This window comes from Puma concolor, chromosome F2 (assembly GCF_028749965.1).
Source record: "Puma concolor isolate L17-30 chromosome F2, mPumCon1.1.hap2, whole genome shotgun sequence".
NCBI classification, from domain to species: Eukaryota; Metazoa; Chordata; class Mammalia; order Carnivora; family Felidae; genus Puma; species Puma concolor.
This window is the reverse complement of record NC_141684.1, coordinates 36,801,446-36,824,207: the sequence shown is the minus strand read 5'-3', so window position 1 is coordinate 36,824,207 and position 22,762 is coordinate 36,801,446. Positions and strand designations below refer to the sequence as shown.

The window sequence follows — 22,762 nt, the reverse complement described above, 5'->3', positions numbered from 1 at the left end:
TCCTTCATTCTTCTGGATTTGATTTTTGTGCATGGCATGATTTACAAGTGCAAATAGCATTTTCTTAAAATACACAAAATTGTAAGTTACTTATTTCCTCTCGACACAGTGAAAGTTCCAAAATAGTACCTGTTTCCACACCAAACCAGTCATTAATGTGGAGAACCTGTTATGGCAGGTAACTTTATCCTTAATCTCCTTGCTTTGGGAATCATCTGCTGAGCAGATCCACAACCTTGTTTTACAGACTGTGGTTTTAGAACTAGCCTTTTTTGACTCAAAATGTAGTCTTCCCAATTATGTGTTCCCCATCCCCCTGTAGACTTCAGCAGTAAGGAGACTCAATCATTAAAGCCCATGGGAGCTTTGCCAAAAATGCATATTCCTGGACTCCAACCTAAGAACTTACAATCCTTGAGACTGGTTGCTGGGAACAGACATTTTTAAGCTCCTCAGGTGATCAAAAGCATTGAAACTGAAAACCACAAGCCTGTTATTTAGAAAACAGAATGTTAACCTATTTCTTCCCTAGACAGAGTCCCTTGCTTGTGGGAGCACGGAAATTGTCTTTTAAGTTCTCGTAACTTGAAGCCTCTGCACATGCTGTTAACCTCCACGCGCACCCCATTCGTTCTGCAAGTCCTGACTCAAACGTAAATCTTGTACTGATAGGTTTTGAGGTCTGGATTTGGAAATTAATACTTAAGTCTTTTATGCACATTTGACCAGTTTGTGCTTTCAGAAATTTCATGGAATGGGCTCAAATATGGAAAAAAGTACTCCTTATCAACTGAGTCTCTGGCATCACTCGGGATTGAAAAGAGCTGTGCCTAAATCCACCTACTTTCAACTTGGTTTCTATAGCCAAGACACATGTTTGCTCGTCCAGCATGATAGACATTCTTATCAACTGAGTAAGGGGCACCTGGGTGGCTCAGTCAGTTAAACACCCCACTCTTGATTTCAGCTCAGGTCATATCTCAGGATCATGAGATTGAGCCCCACGTCTTGGGATTCTCTCTCCTGCTCTCGGCCCCTCCACCACCCATGCATGCCCTCTATCAAAATAAACAAATTGAGTAATTAGGATAATACAGGGCAGGTGCAGATGTCTTCCAGAAAGTTCGCAGGTCAAAAGTCTTGCTATTCCAGGAACTACTTGGGGGTTGACAGTCATATATAAACTAAGACTTTGAAGAATCCAGGTGGGCAGTGTCGGATTTGGATGGATACTGCAACACTTTTGTGGTTAGTTTTCAAGTTAAAGCAGATCTACCGTGATGAGCTCTCTCCAAGACGATTTCGTCATCCAAGAGTATCATTTTCCTTAAAGGTCTGTTTGTGAAGTCTCTTTAAAAAACAAAACACAACAACCTACACAGATCCAGCAATACCTTATTTTTAGGCCTTTAATCTTTAGGAGAACTAGAATTAACCAAGAAGATTGTGACTGCCACGTCACACTAAAGAGAATTTTATGGACATACTTTCACATTTAGCATAAGATCCAAGTCTAGCCATCTTCCAAGTGCCTGGTTTCAGCCACCACCTCAGAACTGTAGATGTTTCCATTCCGGCACTAGAATTTCCTACATACAACAAAACAAAGCAAAAAATTATGGTTTCTTGCTCTTCCCCTCCAGGAATGTGTTCAGACGGTCTCTGAGAAGATAGCACCAGTTAGAAAGTTCCTAACACACTGCAGGTTCTCATGCAAGGACTATCGCGTCCGTGCATCCAAATGAAGTGCCCTTTTCCCCTAACGTAAAGGATATTAAACTGTTTTAATGATGCTGTCACTACTGCAAAGTCTCCAAAATTCTCAGATTTGCACCAAGAGGCCACGTAAGACTTTTCAACATCTCATTGTTGGTTAAGAGTTCCCCAATTATTCAATGAAGGTTTTACTCTCAAACTGAGGTCTAACCACAAATAATCTTGAGACTACACATTCCATATTGGCCTTGACTAGTTTTAAATAGGATTTGGGCCATGGGGCAGGATTGACTGCAGGGAAGCCAGAATGGAAAACAACTTGAGGCCTTAGTGAAGCCACTTCACATTCTTTTAATTCTCCTAGTCCTCCCTCCCCGACGCCATCTGTACGATCTTTATAGCATGAAGCAGCAGCGGACCTATGAAACGCAAAAGCTAGAACCAGAGGCCAGAGCTGCAGCCGAGTCCATCCTTTCAACTGATCGCACTGCTGGTTCTTCTCTCAAAGGACAACTGTGAAGTGGAATCTAGCTTTTCTTTGTTTTAAACAACTCCAAGACTACACACACACAAAATACACTGTTGGGTTCTCCAAATTCCTGGAAATACCACGTTACATTGACAAAAACAGACATGAAGCCTGGATTTGGGACAATTGAAGAAATGTTATAAAAATTTATTATTCAAATCCCAAGGCAAAAAATCTCAGGTTGGAAACTTCCTTCATCTATTGGGCACTAGTGCGTAGAAACATTAAATTAACAGCTAATATTAATGAAGTATTATCACAATTTATTTCAATATCAAACTAATTTAGATGACTAATGCACATAAATAGGCAAATGTGACAAGCTTTAGATTTTATTATTTATAGTTTACTTGAATGAGAATCAAGTCTAGCTTAATGTTCCTTAGCTATAAATGATTACTTCATGTCCTTGGCCTGGGGGTCAGGAGAAATCGTAAAAAAAGAGCCATGAAGAGGATTATCTTACCCCAATGCATAAAAGATCTTTTCTCCTTGAAAGAAAGACCCCAAGGCCTCCATTGCACTTTTATTTGAATGTAGTATTTGGGACAACTGTCCCAAAGGGCTGATATTTCCCAATTTAATCTGAGGTCATAATAAAACAAGCAACAAAACAGTATTTGGGATTTCAGTTTCTCACCCTTATCACCAAGACTCACTGCCTCCCATCATCAATATTTATTGAGCATTTACAGTGTACTAGGCACAATAGAACATACAGAAAACATTGTCCCTGCTCTTGAGGAGCTTACATTCTAAAAGAAAAAAAAATACACCTCTTTTAAAATGGTATTTTTGTTTGGTGTTTTCTGCAAGGTACTGAGGAAATAGTCTGTAGGGTGAGCTTTGGGTATAACTTAGCCCCATCATTATTTAAAGAGAGGAAGAGGAAGGATTTTAAAGGCAGACAATGACAGACCATTCAGGAAAGATAGGGTTTACAAGGAGATAAACACAATCTCATCAACTAAGGAGAGATTTGCTGCAGTAAATAGGATGAGGGAAATAGTTTGTGGGATGCAAGCAAAGGAAGCAAGGTATCCTTAGACATTGAGTGGAGCCAGAAAAATCATGCGGCCTTTTTTCCAAGTACACGGCCACCAAAGTAGGAATGGTTGGTGACAAGACAGAAGGCTAAAAAAGGTAATCCTGTACACCTGACAAATAGAAAGAATAAAGATCAAAATTGAAGGCAGGCTATAACAAGATCAAGAAATCCTTAAAAACAAAAGTGATTTGGAAGCACAAAACTTAATGCTACCCAATGTCATGATGGGCCAAGAACAAAAACATTGTGGCTTCCTAAGTCAGAAAATGCCATATACCAAAATTTTAAATGGAACACATTACTTTTTTTCCAATCAATCTCCCATCTGGAAAAAAAAAAACACAAGGAGAAATATGGGACATGGTGGTTGGGAACAGTAGTAGTTATAGTAGTAGTATTTTGTTGTTATGATAACCTTTGTACTTAAACTTGGTAAAAGCCCATTAGCTGCCAACAGGGAATAAGGAATAAATTTCCAAAAATGTACAATTTCCTTTAGAGAAGTTTCAGAACCAAAAGACTAATTTACATGAAAAGCTGTATAGAAAGTAGTTGAAAAGTCCATTCATAAAACTTTTATTCCACTTACATGAACTTAATACACGTGTTCTTAACAATTATGCTTGGATTGTTCATGAAAATTTCATAAGACATTAAACAAAGCTAGCCGTCATCTCAAGTTATTTCCCTGTTAACTATTTTTACAGCACATGCATGTTAGGCAAGTATCAAAAAAAAAAAAAAAAATCACAAAAGCAAAAAAAACCAAAAACAGAAACCAAAAAAAAAAAAAAAAAAAAAACACCCTAAAAAAAGTTAAATACATGGGATTTTTGTTTTGCTGCTGTGCTTGATATACATAAAGTAATGGATATCAAGCAATTCGTTTTACTGCATCTTTACTTGTACATTTGTTCTTAGATTGCCTAAAACATTTAAATACAAATAAAATGAGTGTAGCAAAAATAATGAAAGCAAACAGCAGGTAACTTTACAAATAATGGAATGTGAACCGTTTCTGCCCTTATCCAGAGTAAATTGGGTCACAACTAAAGGATCACTTCTGTAACTGTAGTCAAAGGTGTGCACATTTGAGAATGAGTACGCCACAGATACACATGGCTCAACATGTAATATCTACGGGACGCCCATTTCTACTACAGCCCTGTAAGTGCTCCAAACCTTAAAGTACCCACAAAAACTACACCTGTATCTGGAACCAATTATCCCTTTTATTCCCCACCAGGACAAACCAATATGTAGGCAGTTTTCTTTGCTTAGACATGGAAGCAGTTTTAACACTGGCCCCTGTGAAGCCACAATGTACCAAAAGTACTATGCCAAACGTTTATACTAGTATAAAAATTCCACATCCCCATATTGGCCACCTCAAGATGAAAACAGATAACTCCCTAAATGTTAACTGGCTCTACTCCCCTAATATTAAACATAAGAACCACATGGGAAATATAGAAATTCAAATAGAAGTAACATAAACCTGTCATAAATCGTAAACAAAAAACTATTTGTGGGACAGCATGAATGACAAATGGTCTACTGTGTAAATTTTAGAATGAGGCAGACAAAAGTTGGAAGGCCGGTTAATTTTCCCCTCCTTCTCCTGCTTCAGCTTCATCTCCTTGGGTATCCGATGTCCACAACTGGTTAAAAAAGAAAAAAAAAAAAAAAAAAAAAGATTTTTCAGCACAGTTCAGAAAAAAAAAAAAAAAATCTTAATATACTTATTAAGGTACCAAAACGTAACCACAGCTTTTGCGGAAAGGCTTTCTTTAGAAAATAGCAGCAATGAAGAGAACAATGAAGATGGAAAACATCCTTATTTTCTCCCTAACCACTGCGTAAACATTTTAAGCACAAAGAGTTGTCTTCAAATAACAAGGTCAGATACAAGAAATTCTTGATTATTCATATGAGAGAAAACAAAATAAACATCACAGAAGAGCCACAAAATACTAAGTATTAATAGCTACGAGAATATCAGACTGCCCTGAATACCCCCAATATGAGAGATCCTCTTAATCCAACCCATGTTCAAGCTCAGGTCGACTACTTTCCCTTGGTAAAACTTAAGACTCCCTACTCGAAAGGGAATCCCACACTCCATGAAATTCAAGAGTGAGGATATCAAGTCTGAATTAAATTACAAAAGGGAATCCCACACTCCATGAAATTCAAGAGTGAGGATATCAAGTCTGAATTAAATTACAAATTTAGCTTTCTAATGTTTTTAGCTTAGAGAAACATACCTTTGTCAATCTGTAGGATTCAAAATAAATAGCTGAATACAAAACACTGGTCACAACCCAACCTTCTGAGAGGTAATTAAGTAATTAAGACTAATGGATTCTATTAATTTTTCATTAAGTTTATCAGCAAGTTAAAAAAATGATTTCAAAATTAGTTCAGCGGCTTCAAATATTAACTTTTGCAAATCTAAATAGTTCATAATGACTTTTAGAGATAATTACAAAAGGCCTAATTCAAGATGATCTTAAATTTTATATTGCTTATACAATGAAAACACCTCAATATTTTCCTAACTCCCAAGTCACCCACTAGCCTTCTTTATTTATTAACCAAATAGATCTCTGGCCTGGAAAGGAGACTTCTTCCAAGGTCATATTTAAATTAAATGACCTCTGGAAGCCTGTGTGTTCCTATTAAACAGGGGTTTATAAGATGAAATTGTCTTCTAACACCTCTTCCCAGTTCTGAACTTCAAAGATTCTTGAATTTTCCATAAATGCCTTAAAAAACTTGACACATTTTTTCTACTAGGGTTATGCGTTAGCAATTATTAGTCAACCAGATCCAGACTCAAATACTAGGTAGTTTTGACAAAATTTCTTTACTTAACAGATAAATGATCTAACCAACTAATGATACCCAGTGATACCACCAAGGCTCAGAGAAGCCACAGTAACTAGTGACAGAATCAGAATATAATCCTTCCTTTTCTTCTTACTCAGTTGTTCCAGGATGCTCTTCATGCTATACTAATATCCAAAATTTAGCTGGAAGTACATGTATCAGATCACGCCCTCTCAAAAAGTGATGACACTGTAACAGTAAGCAGGCCCCAATTTCTACCTTATAGGAATGACAAGGTTCATCACTTCAAACCTTTAGAAAATATGAAAATTCTTAATATTAAAAAGAGGTAACAAATTGAAGTGCTTCTTTCATTTGTTGTAAGAAATTCATTCTTGGGGCACTGGGTGGCTCAGTCAATTAAGTGGCCAACTTCGGCTCAGATCATGATCTCATGGTTTTTGAGTTAAAGCCCAGCATCAGGCTCTGTGCTGACAGCTCAGAGGCTGGAGCCTGCTTTGGATTCTGTGTCTTCCTCTCTCTCTGCCCCTCCCCTGCTTGCGTGCAGGCGCTCTAAGATAAATAAGCATTAGAAAAAAATTAAAAAAAAAAAAAGGAAAGAAAAGAAAAGAAATTCATTCTTTACGAAAATACAGGTTATTCTCTTGACTAAAAAATCCCACAAGTTTCTGGTAGCCCCCAGTTACACTTTCTAAAATAATTTTGTTTATAGTAATAATAAAGTACATGATGCAGTTCAAAAACCTTTGCTGAGAGTATTCAATACTAGAATATTGAACAGGTTCAGAAAACCGGCAGTGAACTGGAATAAAGCTTAGAAGTAAAATATATGAAATGATGATATACAGTCCTCAAGCTCTACACTGACTGCAATCTTCACTCCTAGTTCATTACCTGGCACAGCAGAATTTGATAATTTTGTCACTTAAGCCTCAAAACTTCAAATTTAATATTTATCTGAAGGAGAATGGAAAAACCTATGGGACTAAAAAGACGATACAACCACTTTGTAAGGTGTAGACTTTATCTGGATCCCAATTCAAATAAAAAACTGTTTTAAAAAGGCATTGTACTTCTTTCTTTCAGTCTGGAGTCGCCTAAGCAGGGATAAGCATGACGTCCCATAAAAAGCCTTTTTTTTTTTCTTTAAACAAAAGGCTAGCTAGGCAAAATACAGTTCCATTTAGATTCCACAGAATATCTGCAATTTTGTAACTGAACTTACTGATGGAGTACATATGGAAGCAACTTTAAGAAAACTATTTTTTTTTTTAAGAAAATCATTTTTAACGGAACTTAAACATAAAACTTTACTATACTTTTGATACTAAAAACTAAATTCTTCTGTGACTAAAATGGAACAAATGGAAACACTCAGATTGGAACAGAAAATCAAACAGTCTATGTGATTAAAAGTTGAAAATCATGGGTTAAAAAATGATTTTTAAGAACTAAAATTGTAACACAACAGGTATGTAACTAATCAAAGTATACGTTTTTGGTCCTTGACCTATTTATTATTTGTTTCTGCAAAGGTGGTTTTTCTTCACAGCTCTAAATAGCAGATAGTATTTTGCATTCAATAAGGAGGTGAGAAAATATTCCTGTAGTTATCAATGAAACAACAGAATTTCAACCACAGTGGCCATTAATGATGTTTGTTATGTACTTACTGTCAAGTTGTCTCTCAGTAATTGCATTATTAGCGTGCTGTCTTTGTAGGACTCTTCACTTAATGTATCGAGTTCAGCAATGGCTTCATCAAAAGCCTATGATCGAAAAAGTACATTTAAGTGCTCAAATAATAAGGATTACTAAATTTCCACAAAACAGGTAAAATACCTACTGTCTTTGCAAGAGAGCAGGCTTTCTCCGGGGAGTTCAGAATCTCATAATAGAACACAGAGAAGTTAAGGGCCAGACCCAATCTGATAGGGTGTGTTGGTTGCATTTCCTTTTTGCTGATCTCAAAAGCTTCCTGGTATGCTTGTTGTGACTGATCCACAATCCCTGGGTAATAAAACACACCAAAATGTACTGACAAAGTTTGCACTTCATCTTCCTCCTTCAAACCAAACCTTTAATATCCAATGATATCCTCTGAAATATTAAGCTGTAGCAACCTTAACTGAATGAGGCTAATAAATTAAAAAACAAACAAAAACCTTCTCCAGGAACATACTAGCCACTGGTCAACGTCAAGACAAAAACAAATCACCTCAGAATTATTACATTTTTAGTAATCAGTCTGTACTGCTCTACAGTTATGCTGTGATCATGATTTATTAAAATTTTAAGGAAACATTCTTATGCACAAAATTGGCTTTTCAGCAAGTGAACATTTTAGAACACCAATATTAGGCAGTAGATGTACCTTCTCAGGACTTTAAAAAAATTAATTACTGCTCTTCATTTCGTGCTCTAAGCAATTAAAAAACACAACCCGCGATATCCCAGAGGCGCCTGTGTGGCTCAGATGGTTAAGTGTCTGAGTCTTGATTTCGGCTCAGGTCATGATTTCATGGTTTATGAGTTCAAGCCGTGTGTTGGGCTCTGTGCGGACAGCATGGAGCCTGCCTGGGATTCTCTCTCTCCCCCTCTCTCTACCCCTCCCCGCTGCTCACTCTCTCTCAAAAAAATAAACAAAAAAAAGACTATTTCCATACTGTGTTATATTATACAAACTCAACAAACACATTGAAAAACACAGTATACCTTTCTTGTCATCACCAGCAGCAACCTCAGCCAAGTAACGATAGTAGTCTCCTTTCATTTTCAAATAGAAGACTTTGCTCTCTGCTTGTGAAGCATTCGGGATCAAAAACTTTTCCAAAAGAGACTTTAGAAGAAAAGAAACAGTCATAATAAGAATAAAATCATTATAAGACTAAAAAAATATATCTGCATTTCTTAAGAGCATACTGTATGTAGCTTAAGTGACAAATTTTTAATACCGTTATTGCCAATAATACAATTGTTAATGTAGTAGGCCCAGGAATTTGTGGTTTAAAAGAAGGATGCTTTGGACAGCAATACTTAAAATCTGAAGTTAGTGTTGAATGTATTACTTAAGGATGATACATTTTGAATATGTACCTCCCTCACATTTTGCTATCTATATACATGCTGATAAAAATGACAATGTTTCAGTGAATGTGAAAGCAGCACAGCTCCCAACAAGCTTTTTCGAACAGGCTGTCAAACTTTCCATTTTCAAGGTAGTCATTAGAAGGAAAAGAATGTAAGAGATGAACCTTTTGGGACTCTGGAGGATTATGACCCAAGCAAAAACCAATAATGTAACAGACACTCTTAGAATGCATAAAGAGAAAGCAGAACAAAATTAATTTCATTTAGAAGAACACAATTCAAGCAAAACCTCACAACAGGCAGAAAGTTGTTCAAAGTCAAAAGTTTAACTGTTTCTAATTAGGACAGTAGGTAGATAGGATTATGAGAATTAAAGATCTGAAGAGTAAACCTGTAAATTCATTAAAGTGATGTTTAGCTAATAAAATACATGTTTACAGATGACACCAGACAATAGATAAAACTTCATCCTGTAATTTTGTTTTTTATTAACAATTTAAATTAATTTAAACCCTAACATGCTAATAATAATTACATTCTGTAACTGATACAAAGCAAAAAATTAGATGGCTGGATTCAGGGGAGAAGGCACAATAAACTAGTGATTTTTTTTTCTTTTAAAGGGGAGAAAGAGAATTCCAGTAGTACAATTAGGCAAAAGTTAATAATCAAAAACCAAAATCATCTCACCACCCCCAATTTTCCTAACTAAAAATACCCTAGGAATCAAGGGAAGTCAATTTTCAACGAGGCTTAGTCCCAAACTAGTCAGTTTTTACAAGGAAAAGAGTTAATTCTTGGTTTCTATTCTTCTGGCAGTCACCCAGTAATTCAGTCTAATAACACCTACTTATATGCAAAACAGTTAGAAGCTACAGATACCCAGATGAAGTGGGTAGTGGCCAACACAGCAGTAGGGCCAAGCTGCACAGCATTATGGGAAGGGGTTGAAGGTGAGAAGTCAATCTAAAATGTTTCCTGTTATTATTAACCAATATTTGAAACTACTAGCCTGAAATCAGACGAACACCTCGATTAGGAAACAAAAACTGTATTACAACCACACCCATAACCCTTGTGTTCAAAGATCTCTCAGTTCCAAGTGTTTTGTCCTTTGAATACCATGTTCTGTAGGACATGAGCAATCTTTGAACCCTAACTAAGGCAGCTCTTTTGGGATCTACCTCCAAAAACCACTGCTCCATTTAATGTAATCAGTGGATTTTTCACTGATGTGAATGTGATTTTTAAAAATGTCACTTAGAAACAAATGATTAGGCCTTTTCAAGTTTTATAAAAATAACATTATTCGTTCAACTATGGAAGGTGGCATAGCAGAGTGGCTTTGAAGTCAGTCTAGGTTTAAATGGTGGCAACTCTACACTTAGAAGGGTAAATTCTATTTCTGACAGACTAGGCTAAGGATTAGACTATGATGTCTAATTAAAGAAAAATATGTGATTAACCAGAATTCACAAATAATTTCAGATCAAATAGCAAAAGAAAAATATGCAAATTTAAAGAAGGCTCCGTGTATATACAAGTCAACTGTGAACTGTTCTCTGGCTCATTTACATATGTAACATTACATTAAGAATATTTTTAGGTGCCTGGGGGCTTCAGTTATGTGTCTGACTCTTGATTTTGGCTCAGGTCATGATCTCATGGTTGTAAGATCAAGGCCCACATTGTGCTCCATACTGGAAGTGGAGCCTGCCTTAGATTCTCTCTCTCCCACTCCCTCTGTTCTCTCACATATTCTCTCAAAAAAAGAAAAAGAAAAAAAAAGTATTTTCAAGTAAAAGAAGTGACAATAACTAAGCCCAATCATGAAAGTAATTTGTCACCTATGCATTTATATTTCAAATTTTACTGCTTCAGTATTTTTCACATTCACCTAATTCTACTGTGCTAAAAACACTAAGAATACAATGATGGGCAAGACAGTCTCTAAGTTTGTGGACAACTGTTCTGGCAAAGAATACAAATGAAACTAAGAATAATATGGCCCAGGGGCGCCTGGGTGGCTCAGTCGGCTGAGCATCTGACTTCGGCTCAGGTCGTGATCTCGGGTTTGTGAGTTTGAACCCCACATCGGGCTCTGTGCTAACAGCTCAGAGCCTAGAGCCTGGAGCCTGGAGCCTGCTTGGGATGTCCCTCCCCTGCTCACGCTCTGTCTCTGTCTCAAAAATGAACAAAACATTAAAAAGAAAATTAAAAAAAGAATAATACGGCCCAGTCATGACCTTCACTTTTCAAAGACTCTAACCCATTCTAGGTCAAGATGAGGGCCACAAACACGTGCAGTTAAGAGTGAATCACATAAGATGTACGTAAAACTTTAAAGTATATAATTTGTGGAAGTTACTTATGCAAGGTGTCAAGAAATTAGTAACCCATCTTTTAGGAGTATTAACTTCTGTATCCCCAAAAATGCGGTTTTATGTTGGAGTGAAAATTTCATATGGGAATTTTTTTAAACTGCAATTAAGCACCTCTTCCTCCAAAGTGAATGCCAAATTAGCCATAGTATCTGACTAAAACAGTAACAACAAAAACTTTAAAAGACATTAATCAGAAAGCACAAGTAATAGGAAGGTAAGACAACAGTAGTCAAGCAGCTTACTGGCCTAATGATTGACCAAAAGAACCAAATTAAGTTAATCAACAGTGACAAGTATTTCTGGTGAATGAAATGCTGACTACAAGTTGAGAAAGCAAGCTCATCAAACTGTACACTATGAAAACGTGCAGTTCTTTGTCAGTTACACCTCAATAAAGCTGTTACAAGTAAAAAGCTGAAAAAGCAGTAAGTGGCAAATAAACAGCAATCATATCTTCCAATGACATAAAAGCTAAGAACCATTAAAACTTAAACAAGAAGACTGGATATTAAAGATTAATAAATAAAGGGGCTGGCTAACATTTGGTTCGATAAGCTAACTATAATATAAAAAAACCAGAATTGTGGTAGACACTCTCTAAAGATGCCTACCACTAATTCCCCTCCATTCCTGTCCACATATGCCATTCTTCCTCCTGCTGAGGTGTGGAATTTATTCCCTTTCTCTTGAGTTCGGACTAACTTTGAGGACTTGCTTTGACTAAGAGAATGCAGTGGAAGTGACTGAGTTCCATTTCTGAGCCTAACGCTTACGAGGACTGGCAGCTTTCCATTTTGCTCTTGGAACCCATATCCAGCCCGTGAAGAGTCAAACCACCTTGCTGGAGAGAAGGGACAAGACAAGTTAGCCCAAGGAATGGGACATGTTAAGTAAGTCATTTGGATATGTGAGCTCCAGCCAAATGCAGCAATGAGTGACTCCAGCCAATATACCACGTGAAGAGCTTCAGTTGAGGCAAGCCACAGAATCACAAGAAAGAAAAAAAATCACTGTTTTAAAAGTCACTATAAATTTAAATGGTGACACATTAAACAACTAAGAAAAAGATCATGAAGATGACATTTCTGACACTTAAATTATTTAATTTGATCCTTCCAAAAGTTACCCATGAGATAGATACAAACAAATTATCCCTAACCTACAAAAGACAATGGGGCCCAGCTATGCTATGTGCTCAAAACCACAACTAACTTGTGAACTCCAACTAGGAAATCTGACCTGTACTACTAAAATTATGCTCCATTTTTTTTCTGCCTCAATAGGGTGATACACCTACCAAAAAGGATGTGATTCCAAGATATTAATAGAATGAGGAATCAAAATTAAGGAAAATGATTAAGTTCTATAAGGTATTAATGACACCAAATCTAGAATATATTGCTTCTTTAAAAAAAAAGTATCAAAACAGACACTGACAAACTGGAGAATATCCAGGAAAGCAAGAGTGGTCAAGAAACTAGAAACCATCACGAAGGTTTAAAGAATTATGACAAGAATGGCTCTAGACGAGACTAGTTAAATTTAGCAAGAGGCAGATTTCTGCTCAGTAAGAGAGATTTGTATGAGTGGTCCAAACTTGGAATAGACCATCTAGTCAGACAGCTCCATCTACTCTTCCAGAGATTTTTAAGGAAAAGTAAGATGATTATTTGGCTATTTTATAGAGGAGATTCATAAATCAGATGTGGTTTCATTCAACTCTAATGTTAGATACTGAAGATACAGAATTCATTCAATTAATTTTGACACTAAAGAGGCAATTAAGTATATTCATTTCTTAAACTGATGAAAGGGAAATAAAAGGTATATTTTCCAGACTAAGAAGCCAGAGGAAAGAGGCAAACATAGGGAGAAGACCAAGATGGAAAGAGTAAGAACAGGGGGCACGTGGGTGGCTCTACTGGTTAAGTTTCCAACACTTGGTTTCTGGTTTCGGCTCAGGTCATGATCTCACAGTCATGGGGATACGGGACAGAGCCTGCATCCGGCTCTGTGCTAGGCTGGCCGTGGAGCCCACAGGAGATTCTCTCTCCCTACCCCCCACCCCCACTCCAGCACACACGAGTGCTCGCTCTCTCAAAAAAGAGTAAGAAAAGGAAAAACAACAAAGCAGCACTGATAATCAGAAAGCAGCAGTGACAAGGAAAAAAAAATTGTGGAGGTGAGCAAATTAAAAAAATGGAAGGGAGGAAAGGACTAACAGCTATTTGCAAAACATACTAAAAAAACTTCAGAGAATATCCTACTAAATATACAGTGCAACCTCCTAAATTTCATTCATCTACTGTAGTACAATATAAGTGATAATGCTGGGACACTGTTAAGAATCTGAATTCAAAGGGGAAACATAGCATTATTTAAGAGGTAGGTGAGACATCACAACTTCCAACTATGAGACAAAGACTGACTACTGACATACCTGCATTTATAAAATTCTTCTATAGCATAGTACATTGTTTTTAATACAAATGTAATTAAAATGGAAAAGGATATTTAAGTCAAACACGAAATTAAAAAACATCTTAAACTCAAGCACTGAGGCTACATAATCCATATGAACCTTGCTGAAATATAATTTGATTTAAAAATTCACAGTATTGGGGCACGTGGGTAGCTCAGTTGATTAAATGTCTGACTTTGCCTCAGGTCATTATTTCGCAGTTCGTGAGTTCAAGCCCCGTGTCAGGCTCTCGGCTGAGAGATCAGAGCCTGGAGGCTGCCTCAGATTCCGTGTTTCTCTCTCTTCCTCTCACCCATTCACACACACACACACTCTCTCTCTCATTCCAAAGTAAACACACATTAAAAATTCACACTGTTTTCTCTAGCAATTTAAAAACCTGCTTTTGATGACAACCACTGTCTCTTGATGTTAAGTGGGACAGAAAGCAGCAAGATACCACTAGAAGCCCACATCCAACACCTCTCTGTAAATGTTCATTATCCAGTGCTAAGTGATATGGCTCTTTTTTTTAACGTTTATTCATTTTTTGAGAGAGCGAGCACACCAGCATGGGTGGGGGAGGGGAAGAGAGAGAGGGAGACACAGAATCTGAAGCAGGCTCCAGGTTCTGAGCTGTCAGCAAAGAGCCCGATGTGGGGCTCAAACTCACAAATGGGGAGATCATGACCCGAGCTGAAGTTGGACGCTTAAGCAACTGAAACACCCAGGCGCCCCAGAAATGGTATCATTCTTAAGATGAGGCACTGAACCTTAATCTAGTCAATGGATAGATTATGTGGCCCTTGAGGTTAGAGATAAAAGATTTTTCTCCACCTACAAATACAATTAAGCTCTTAGGTTGTGAAAACACTTAAGATACACATATGGGGGTCAAGCAATGACTTTTTCCCCCAAACCAGTCAATCTACCACAGCAGGATACATTAGTAATAGTTTCTAACACATGCTTTGATCCAAGAATGATCTAATACCATCAATGCTTTGACTTGGAAGTGCATTAAAATTAAGGAACCACATAAACCGACATGTCATGTAGTCTTGGCTGCCCTTCCTGGGGTAGGCTCAACTTGCCTCCACTAATAGGAACTTAAAACATTCAATCCTGACTGTGGTCAAATACTTGGTATTCTTTTATTTATTTTTTTTATTTTTGGGAGAGCGCAAGTGGGGGAGGGGCAGAGAGAGTGGGACAGAGGATCCAAAGCAGGCTCGGTGCTGACAGCAGGGAGCCCTGATGTGGGGCTCGAACTCACAAACCCAACTCATAAACTGAAATCATGACCTGAGCCGAAGTCCGACGCTCAACTGACTGAACCACCCAGGTGCCTCTGTGGTCAAACATTTCTAAAGAAAGGTTTATAAACTGAAAATCTATCGCCATTCTACGGACATACCACTATCACTGGTCCTTTAGTATGATTATAGTATGAAATTAAGAGGAAGAGTAAAACATCAAACCTTTAGGCAACAATTAGACCAGAAACTACCTACAACACCAAAACTACTACCTGAACCGGTGACAAGACTCTAATCTCTGGGTATCCAAGCACTTCTTGGAATAAAAGCTCAGTAATAAAGCAAACACTCCAAAATCAGGCAGACTTTGAAAGCTCCTCTTGTCATTAATTTGGTATCTCAAGCCAATTAATCTCATCTCTAATCTATAAAATTAAATCAAAATCCACTTCTATAAAATGATCAAAATGAAAATCTACTTCAAAGGCTGCTATGAGGTCTAAATGAGAGTATAAATAGGAAAGCGGCAATCTCCGTTCCTGACAGAGCAGGCACTCTATTCTGATACAAGGTAGGAGGATCCCAACATTCAAAAATCTGCTTTAGTGCTCCTGTAATCTTGTTTTTAATACTTTCCTTTGAATTCAGGAATCTAAAATTTGTGTAACTATTAAGAGGTTGAAATAGTGTGCAAAAAGCTTTAATTTTAAAACACAGGATGGTCCTATCAAAGGAAAGTAACATTTTCCTTTATTCTTTTTACAGCAGATTTGTAAAGCCATAATCTATGGAAATAGACTGCCAACTGCCTAAATTCAAATCCCAGTTCACCGCTTACTAGCTGCATCACCTTGACAAAGTTCTGAAATCTCCCTGAAATCTCAAGGTTTCTCATCTGTAAAAGGGAGATTATTATTAGTAGATGTAACACACAAGATTGTTGAGGATTAAATGAATTAATACATGGAAAGCATTTAGTACACAAGGTTACCCTTTGGAAGATAAAACAATTTAATCTGAACCAACAGTTCTCCAACCAACTATTCTTTCAAGTACTGTTTAAACTAATCAAGTAAACAAATTACCATAGGAAATATTTGCACTATAGATAGTAACTTAAATACCTTAAGCAACCAATCCACCACTCTCCCAGAAATCCACCTTATTAAGTCCAGACTCCCCTCTTATGTGATCTAATTTCCTCATGTTTAAAAAATGCTAACTTATTCCTCCCAACCATGGTACTTATTATTTCTCTCTAAACAGATACACTTTGTAGGAAAAAACTAAGTAGTGACAATAAATGCCCTGTATTTATGGCTTCAAGATTTTTGGTCTTCAGATCTCTTCATACTCATTAAAAAAAACTGGGGGGCGCCTGGGTGGCTCGGTCGGTTAAGTGTCCAACTTCAGCTCAGGTCATGATCTGGCGGATCGTGAGTTTGAGCCCTGTGTCAGGCTTCTGTGCTGACAGCTCGGGGCCTGGAGCCTGCTTCTGATTCTGTGTCTCCCTCTCTCTCTGTTCCTCCCCCGCTTGTGCTGTCTCTCAAAAATAAACAAACATTTAAAAAAATTTGAAAAACTGTCAAGATCATGGAAGTGGATAGAAGTTTTCCAAAATTCTCGTTTGTGCTTCAAAGCTTAAACTGTATCATTGGTCACAAATACCAATTGTTTTCCTTACTGACAAGCTCACTTTCTTCATTTTCAAGATGATGTCTGCCAAATACCCAAGTTTGAAAAACCATAGCCTGCCTGTCTGTCATTCTTTTGAAGTAAAGAGTGCTCTGTGGGTGGAAATGAGGAGGCAGCTAATTCAGCTCACAATTCAAATAATCACAAAAACTTCTGGAAATAACTGCTATACTTCCCATTATGCCTCAAAGAATACTAAAAAGATGTCTACATAAAGGCTATTAATGATTTTACAGGTTCAAGGACATTAAGTTAAGCGGGTCTTTCCCCCCTCCCAAAAAGTGGATGTGTGATGGTAAGGATTATATAAATTACTAACACAATATGGTACTACTATCTTTATTAGTATTGGAACCAGCAGTTTCAGCCACCACCGTTTTTGCATAAGTGCTAATGACCAGAGTGAAGAGTCAATGGTGACTTAGTATTATCATGAACATAGTTGTGACCTCATGGAGCCCCTCTAAAAACAATCCACAGATCACTTTTAAGAACTATTGATTTAAAGTAATCTGTGCTGGGGCACATGGGTGGCTCAGTCAGTTAAGCATCCAACTCTTGGTTTCAGCTCAGGTCATGATTTCATGGTTGGTGAGACTGAGCCCCATTGTCAGCACGGAGCCTGCTTGGGTTTCTCGCTCTCCCTCTGCCCCTCCCTTGCTCACTCTCTCTCAAAATAAACCTTAAAAAAAAAATAAATAACAGGGGCGCCTGGTGGCTCAGTTGGTTAAGCATCCGACTTTGGCTCAGGTCATGATCGCTCAGCTCTCAGGTTCTTAAGTTCGACCCCCACATTAGGGTCTCTGCTACCAGCAGAGCCTGCTTTGGATCCTCTGTCTCCCTCTTTGCCCCTCACCTGCTCTTCTCTTTCAAAAGTAAATAAAACATTTAAAAATAATAAGTAAATAAATAATAAAGTAATCTGTGCTAAATACCATCTGTCTTTCAGTATCTAGCTCTAATCCTATGTTCTCCCTAAAGCTAATTCTCAAAACTCTTCTGCTTAGGCCTACATTTTCTGTACTTCTAGTGTTTAGTGAAGAGCTTTTAATTAAAGGAAATATCTTAGCTTTTTTTTATTACACCCATATAACACTACAAACCATTAAAAAAAAAAAAAGAGGCATGTGTCAATATAGAATGAAGCCTAAGACAAACACCAAAGTCTAGGTGTGTGTAGGCCTGCATGTGCACAATTTACAGAATACTTTAGGGCTTTTTTTGGTTGGTTTTTTTTTTTTTTAAAAGATTTTATTTTTAAGTAATCTCTACACCCAACGTGGGGATTGAACTTACAACCCCGAGATCAAGAGTCATGTGCTCTAGTAAACAGGGCCAGAGAGGCGCCCCCAGAATAGTTTGTATATGATCCTACTCCTGTGTCTTCTTTAAGCTTTAAGGACACAAGTGTTTACATGGGCACCATAAATTCTCAGAAGGATACAAAAAGGACTAGGACTAATAGAGATTACCTCTGAGGAGGTAGGATAAAATCAGGTTTTCATTCATTCATTTATTTTTTACTTCATATCCTATGTTCTAGAACATCTAAATTATTATCCAGAGCAATAATTTAAAATAAAATTAGATTTTGTACCTTTAACTTCACACATACCTCCATATTCTTAACCTGCTTACAGGCTCTTTAAAAACACATATTTTGTACATATTAGGCCCTTAAGTATTAAATCCTCAGGCTGAATTATTACATATGTGTAATTTCAATAACTTCATTTTAATATAACAGAAGAAACTTAGAATAATCTTAAAAGAGAGTCAAGGAGGAAATAATCATAGCTCAGCAACCTGAAGACTCTCAAGAGTTCATCATCTTACCAAACCTCTAGTTAAGACAAAACAGGACAAATTCTTAAGCTTGCTACTGTAGGTCAGATAATGATTATTCTACAAAGAAACGTTCTGTTTCTCTAAAGACCTAAGAAACTCCTCAAAAATGACAAGCGTTTGGGTGCTGGAAGCACATATACAGTTGATTCTTCAATAACATAGATTTGAAGCATGTGGGCCCTATTAAGTGGATTTTTCACAGTACTGTACATTTATTTTCCATGATTTCCTTAATAACATTTTTTTCTCTAATTTTAATATAGTGTACAACACATATAACATAAAAATATGTGTTAACAGACTGTTTACAGTACTGGTAAGAAGTTTTTGGGTACAGTCAACAGTTGTACAATTTTCAACTGTGTGGGGAGTCCATGCCCCAACCCCCACATTGTTCAAGGGTCAACTATATTCAGCAGCCAAGGGCCAGGCTAGGTACATATATAACCTAATATGCTTCCAGGACCTCTGGATAAGCTCCAAGTTTGTATGTAATAACCCTGAAGTAGGCTAAGAGACAAAAATCCACCAGAGATAGGGTCTTCCTGTGTTTCACCGCAGCATTAATTTCAAAACCTCTCCCTTCCAATTTTATCCCAGGAAAACTTCTCTAATGCTGAATACTGAATACTGAATACTTCCCACACCACGACTATTCCTTAGATTTCCTTAGATTTTCTTTAAATTCAAGGTCACTATTTCCTATCTTAAATGAGAGTCAATTTATAGACTATGGGTCCTTAGAATAAACTCTAAAAAATGAACAAGAACCCATTATAAAATGTTTATATATTTATTTCAGCATTAAAGAATGGCCACTACGCACTTAAATTACATTGCTGTGATATAGACTTGCCAATACATAAAGCCAACTAATAAACAATCTAGTTCAAAGGAAAATTACAAGTTGCAGAACTGAGAGTATCTTCCCCCTTTCAAAGAGTAATCCATTCATGAGAAAATTGACATAACCCATTTAGAAAGTACTTCAGCAAAATACATTCAGTTCATAACCTCTGACAAAACAATCACATTATGGGGCATCTATCTTAAAAAAAATTCTACTGCTTGATACTCTTGTATCATAGGGTGTTTCTAGAAGTCCTTGGTGCTGTTTAAATTAATGCCCTATGTAACTATAATTGGTTAAGTAAAGGACAACATCATGTTATCTCCGGAGGGGACTATCACTTCCAGGAATTCTTCTCTAAAATGCACAATCTGCATAATAAGAACTCACTAGACAAATCCAAACTGAGGGACAGTCAACAAAATAACAGGAACAGTAGTCTTAAAAAAAGTGGCAAAATCATGAAAGGGAAAGAGTGAAAAACTGATCCAGATTAAAGGAGACTAAGAAGGGGCACCTGGGTGGCTCAGTTGATTAAGCATATGACTCTTGATTTTTGGCTCAGGCCACAATCTCTAGGTTTTGAGATGGGTTGAGATAATCCTTGGTGGGAGTGGAGCCTAGTTAAGATTCTCTCTCTCCCTCTGCGTGCCCCCCCATCCCCCACCCCCGCAAAAAAAAAAAAAAACAAAAAACAAAAAACAAACCAAAAACGAGAGTAAGAAGACATGACAATAAAATGCAAAGTATGATCCTGGATTAAATTCTGGAAAAGAATTAGAAGGTTATAGTGGTACTATTTGTGAATAAATTCTATAGGTTATGTAGTTTCTTTCATCAGTTATTTTATAAAATACTGATTTTGATAATGATACTGTGGTCATAGGACATGTTAACATATGGGGAAATCAGGTAAAGGATATATGGGAAATATATCATACTTGTTTTCCATTTTTTCCCTCCAGGTTTGAAATTATTTCAAAATTGAAGTTAAAAAATAAGATAACTGGTCAGAAAGACAATTTAACTACCATATGTAGATAAGATCATTTTCTCTTTTAGCTATTTAATACTGTAATTATTACATAAAAGTAAGTTTTAAAGGAAAAATTCTTTTTAATAGTGACTATTTCTAGAACATGACAAAACCAGTGAGTTTGCTCTCCATCCACATACCGTTCTTTTACTCAATTATGTTTTTCAAATTTTATTATTGGGTTGGTAAAATTTCTATTTAGGAGAGAAACAGCAAGAAACAAGTGATGATGCATTTGTAAATAAAAATATAAAGGGTGGGAAAGGGTCCCACTTTTTCTTTGAGTATCCCAACAGAGCTAAATTTAATTTCCCTTGATAACTATACATAAAATGGCATTTGCAACTAGTAAAATAGCCCCAGAATATCAAAGCAAAAGAACTTTTAATAAGATACTTATGGACTGCAATTTGAAAATATACGTGGAGTAAGCCTCCTTTGACTTGACTTCACCAAATATGTGAATGGGAAAGACCCACTCCTCTGTTGCAAATTGTACTACCGTGGCCCTCTTCCACGAAAACAAATGAAGACATTAAGATACAAATTTTCTGTTTTCATACAAATCATGAATGAAAAATGCCAGTGGTTAAAAGGGAAAAGGGCAGGAAATTGAGGCACAAAGGACTCCAAATGTGATTCTCATTATTTGCAGCTAAGTACAGAGCCCTAAAATACAGTCTAAAACTGAAGTCATTGTTTTTAACGAAACAAAGCACAGTGGTAATTTTTCCATTATTCTGACAATCCCCAATCCCTCTTAAAAATTCATACATTTATGACAGAGTAAACATCATGTCTCAATCGACAACTAAGGTGATATACAATGATAAGACAAAAAATATAGGGAGCCTGGGTGGCTCAGTTGGTTTACTCTTGGTTTCAGCTCAAGTCATGATTTCATGGCTTCGTGGGTTCCATGCTAATGGCACAGAGCCTGCTTGGGATTCTTTCTCCCTCTCTCCCCCCACCTCCCATCATGCTATCTCTCTCTCGCTCTCCCTCAAAAAAAAAAAAAAAAAAAAAAAGAGAGAGAAAGACAAAAAATATTAATGCTTATGGTGTAACCTAACCTCTGACCTTCAGTTTCTAATCTGCGAAAATAAAAAAAGCTAGGCTGGATGCTCCTCCAAGCCTAAAATCCAATGATTCTAAAGTTCAACTTCCAATTTATTTTATTATTTAATTACAAGCCTCATAACACCCTGCAAAAGTCATTTTTAATAACAGCTTCAATAGGAAATTTAACTCCAATTTTACAGCACACTGTGTAAGTTCAAATTTCTAGTCTTGCACAATTCGCTTGTGGAGAGTCTTCCCAAAACTTTCACTTTATTTTGCAGAGCAAATGAGCCTTTTATCATTCCTAGATCTAAAATTTTAAAAAGAAAGCAAGATTGTTTTGTTGCAATAGGGGCCCATCGATTTGGAAATTAGTCTCTTACTCCCCCTTGTGGCTGGAATGGCGTCTTTTCTCTCAACTGCAATTTCCATTAGTTGCTTCCAACCGATTAGTTAAGTGCCCCACCAAAACTGCTAACTAATCAGGTGGTGTCAAGAACTAATTTGCAGACATTTCTACTTAAATCCAGTTTTCTATGCAATGTTGGCCTATGAATAAGGTCATATGGTATGAAAAAAACAAGAGCTGCTTCACTTCAAGGATGGAGATCAAAGAGGATTCTGACTAATCACTTAACTGAATACATTTTCCATTAATAAATACATGCCAAATCTTCACCATTTAACTTCTAGAAAATCAACAACTGAATTTGAGAAAACCAAGATATATTATCCCTGGTGTTTAAGGAATGTCAAAGCCAGCCTGAAACTTCATTCTAATTCCTGTCGAAAGCTACAACAGTTGCTCCCTGCTTTTTTCCCTCCAAATGAATCAACAGATAATTTGCAGAAAACTTAAGTGATAGAAAGCCTGGTGTTCTAAAACAGTTTGCATGTATGTTTTGAAATATTAACTGGGTGAAAAGACTCA

The 22,762-nt window shown here is 36.9% G+C and overlaps 1 protein-coding gene across 1 annotated transcript in view; it reads right to left on the bottom strand.

Moving 5' to 3' along the window:
* Positions 1-2,487: 2,487 nt before the first annotated feature.
* YWHAZ (tyrosine 3-monooxygenase/tryptophan 5-monooxygenase activation protein zeta) overlaps positions 2,488-22,762 on the bottom strand; it is a 33,459-nt gene continuing 13,184 nt past the window's right edge. The window contains exons 3-6 of the mRNA XM_025922867.2: positions 8,862-8,985; positions 7,993-8,156; positions 7,820-7,915; positions 2,488-4,954 (exon numbers count right to left, since the gene is read on the bottom strand). Coding sequence (XP_025778652.1) covers positions 4,895-4,954; positions 7,820-7,915; positions 7,993-8,156; positions 8,862-8,985 — 444 coding nt within the window. The 3' untranslated portion in view covers positions 2,488-4,894. The remainder of the gene's footprint in view (positions 4,955-7,819; positions 7,916-7,992; positions 8,157-8,861; positions 8,986-22,762) is intronic.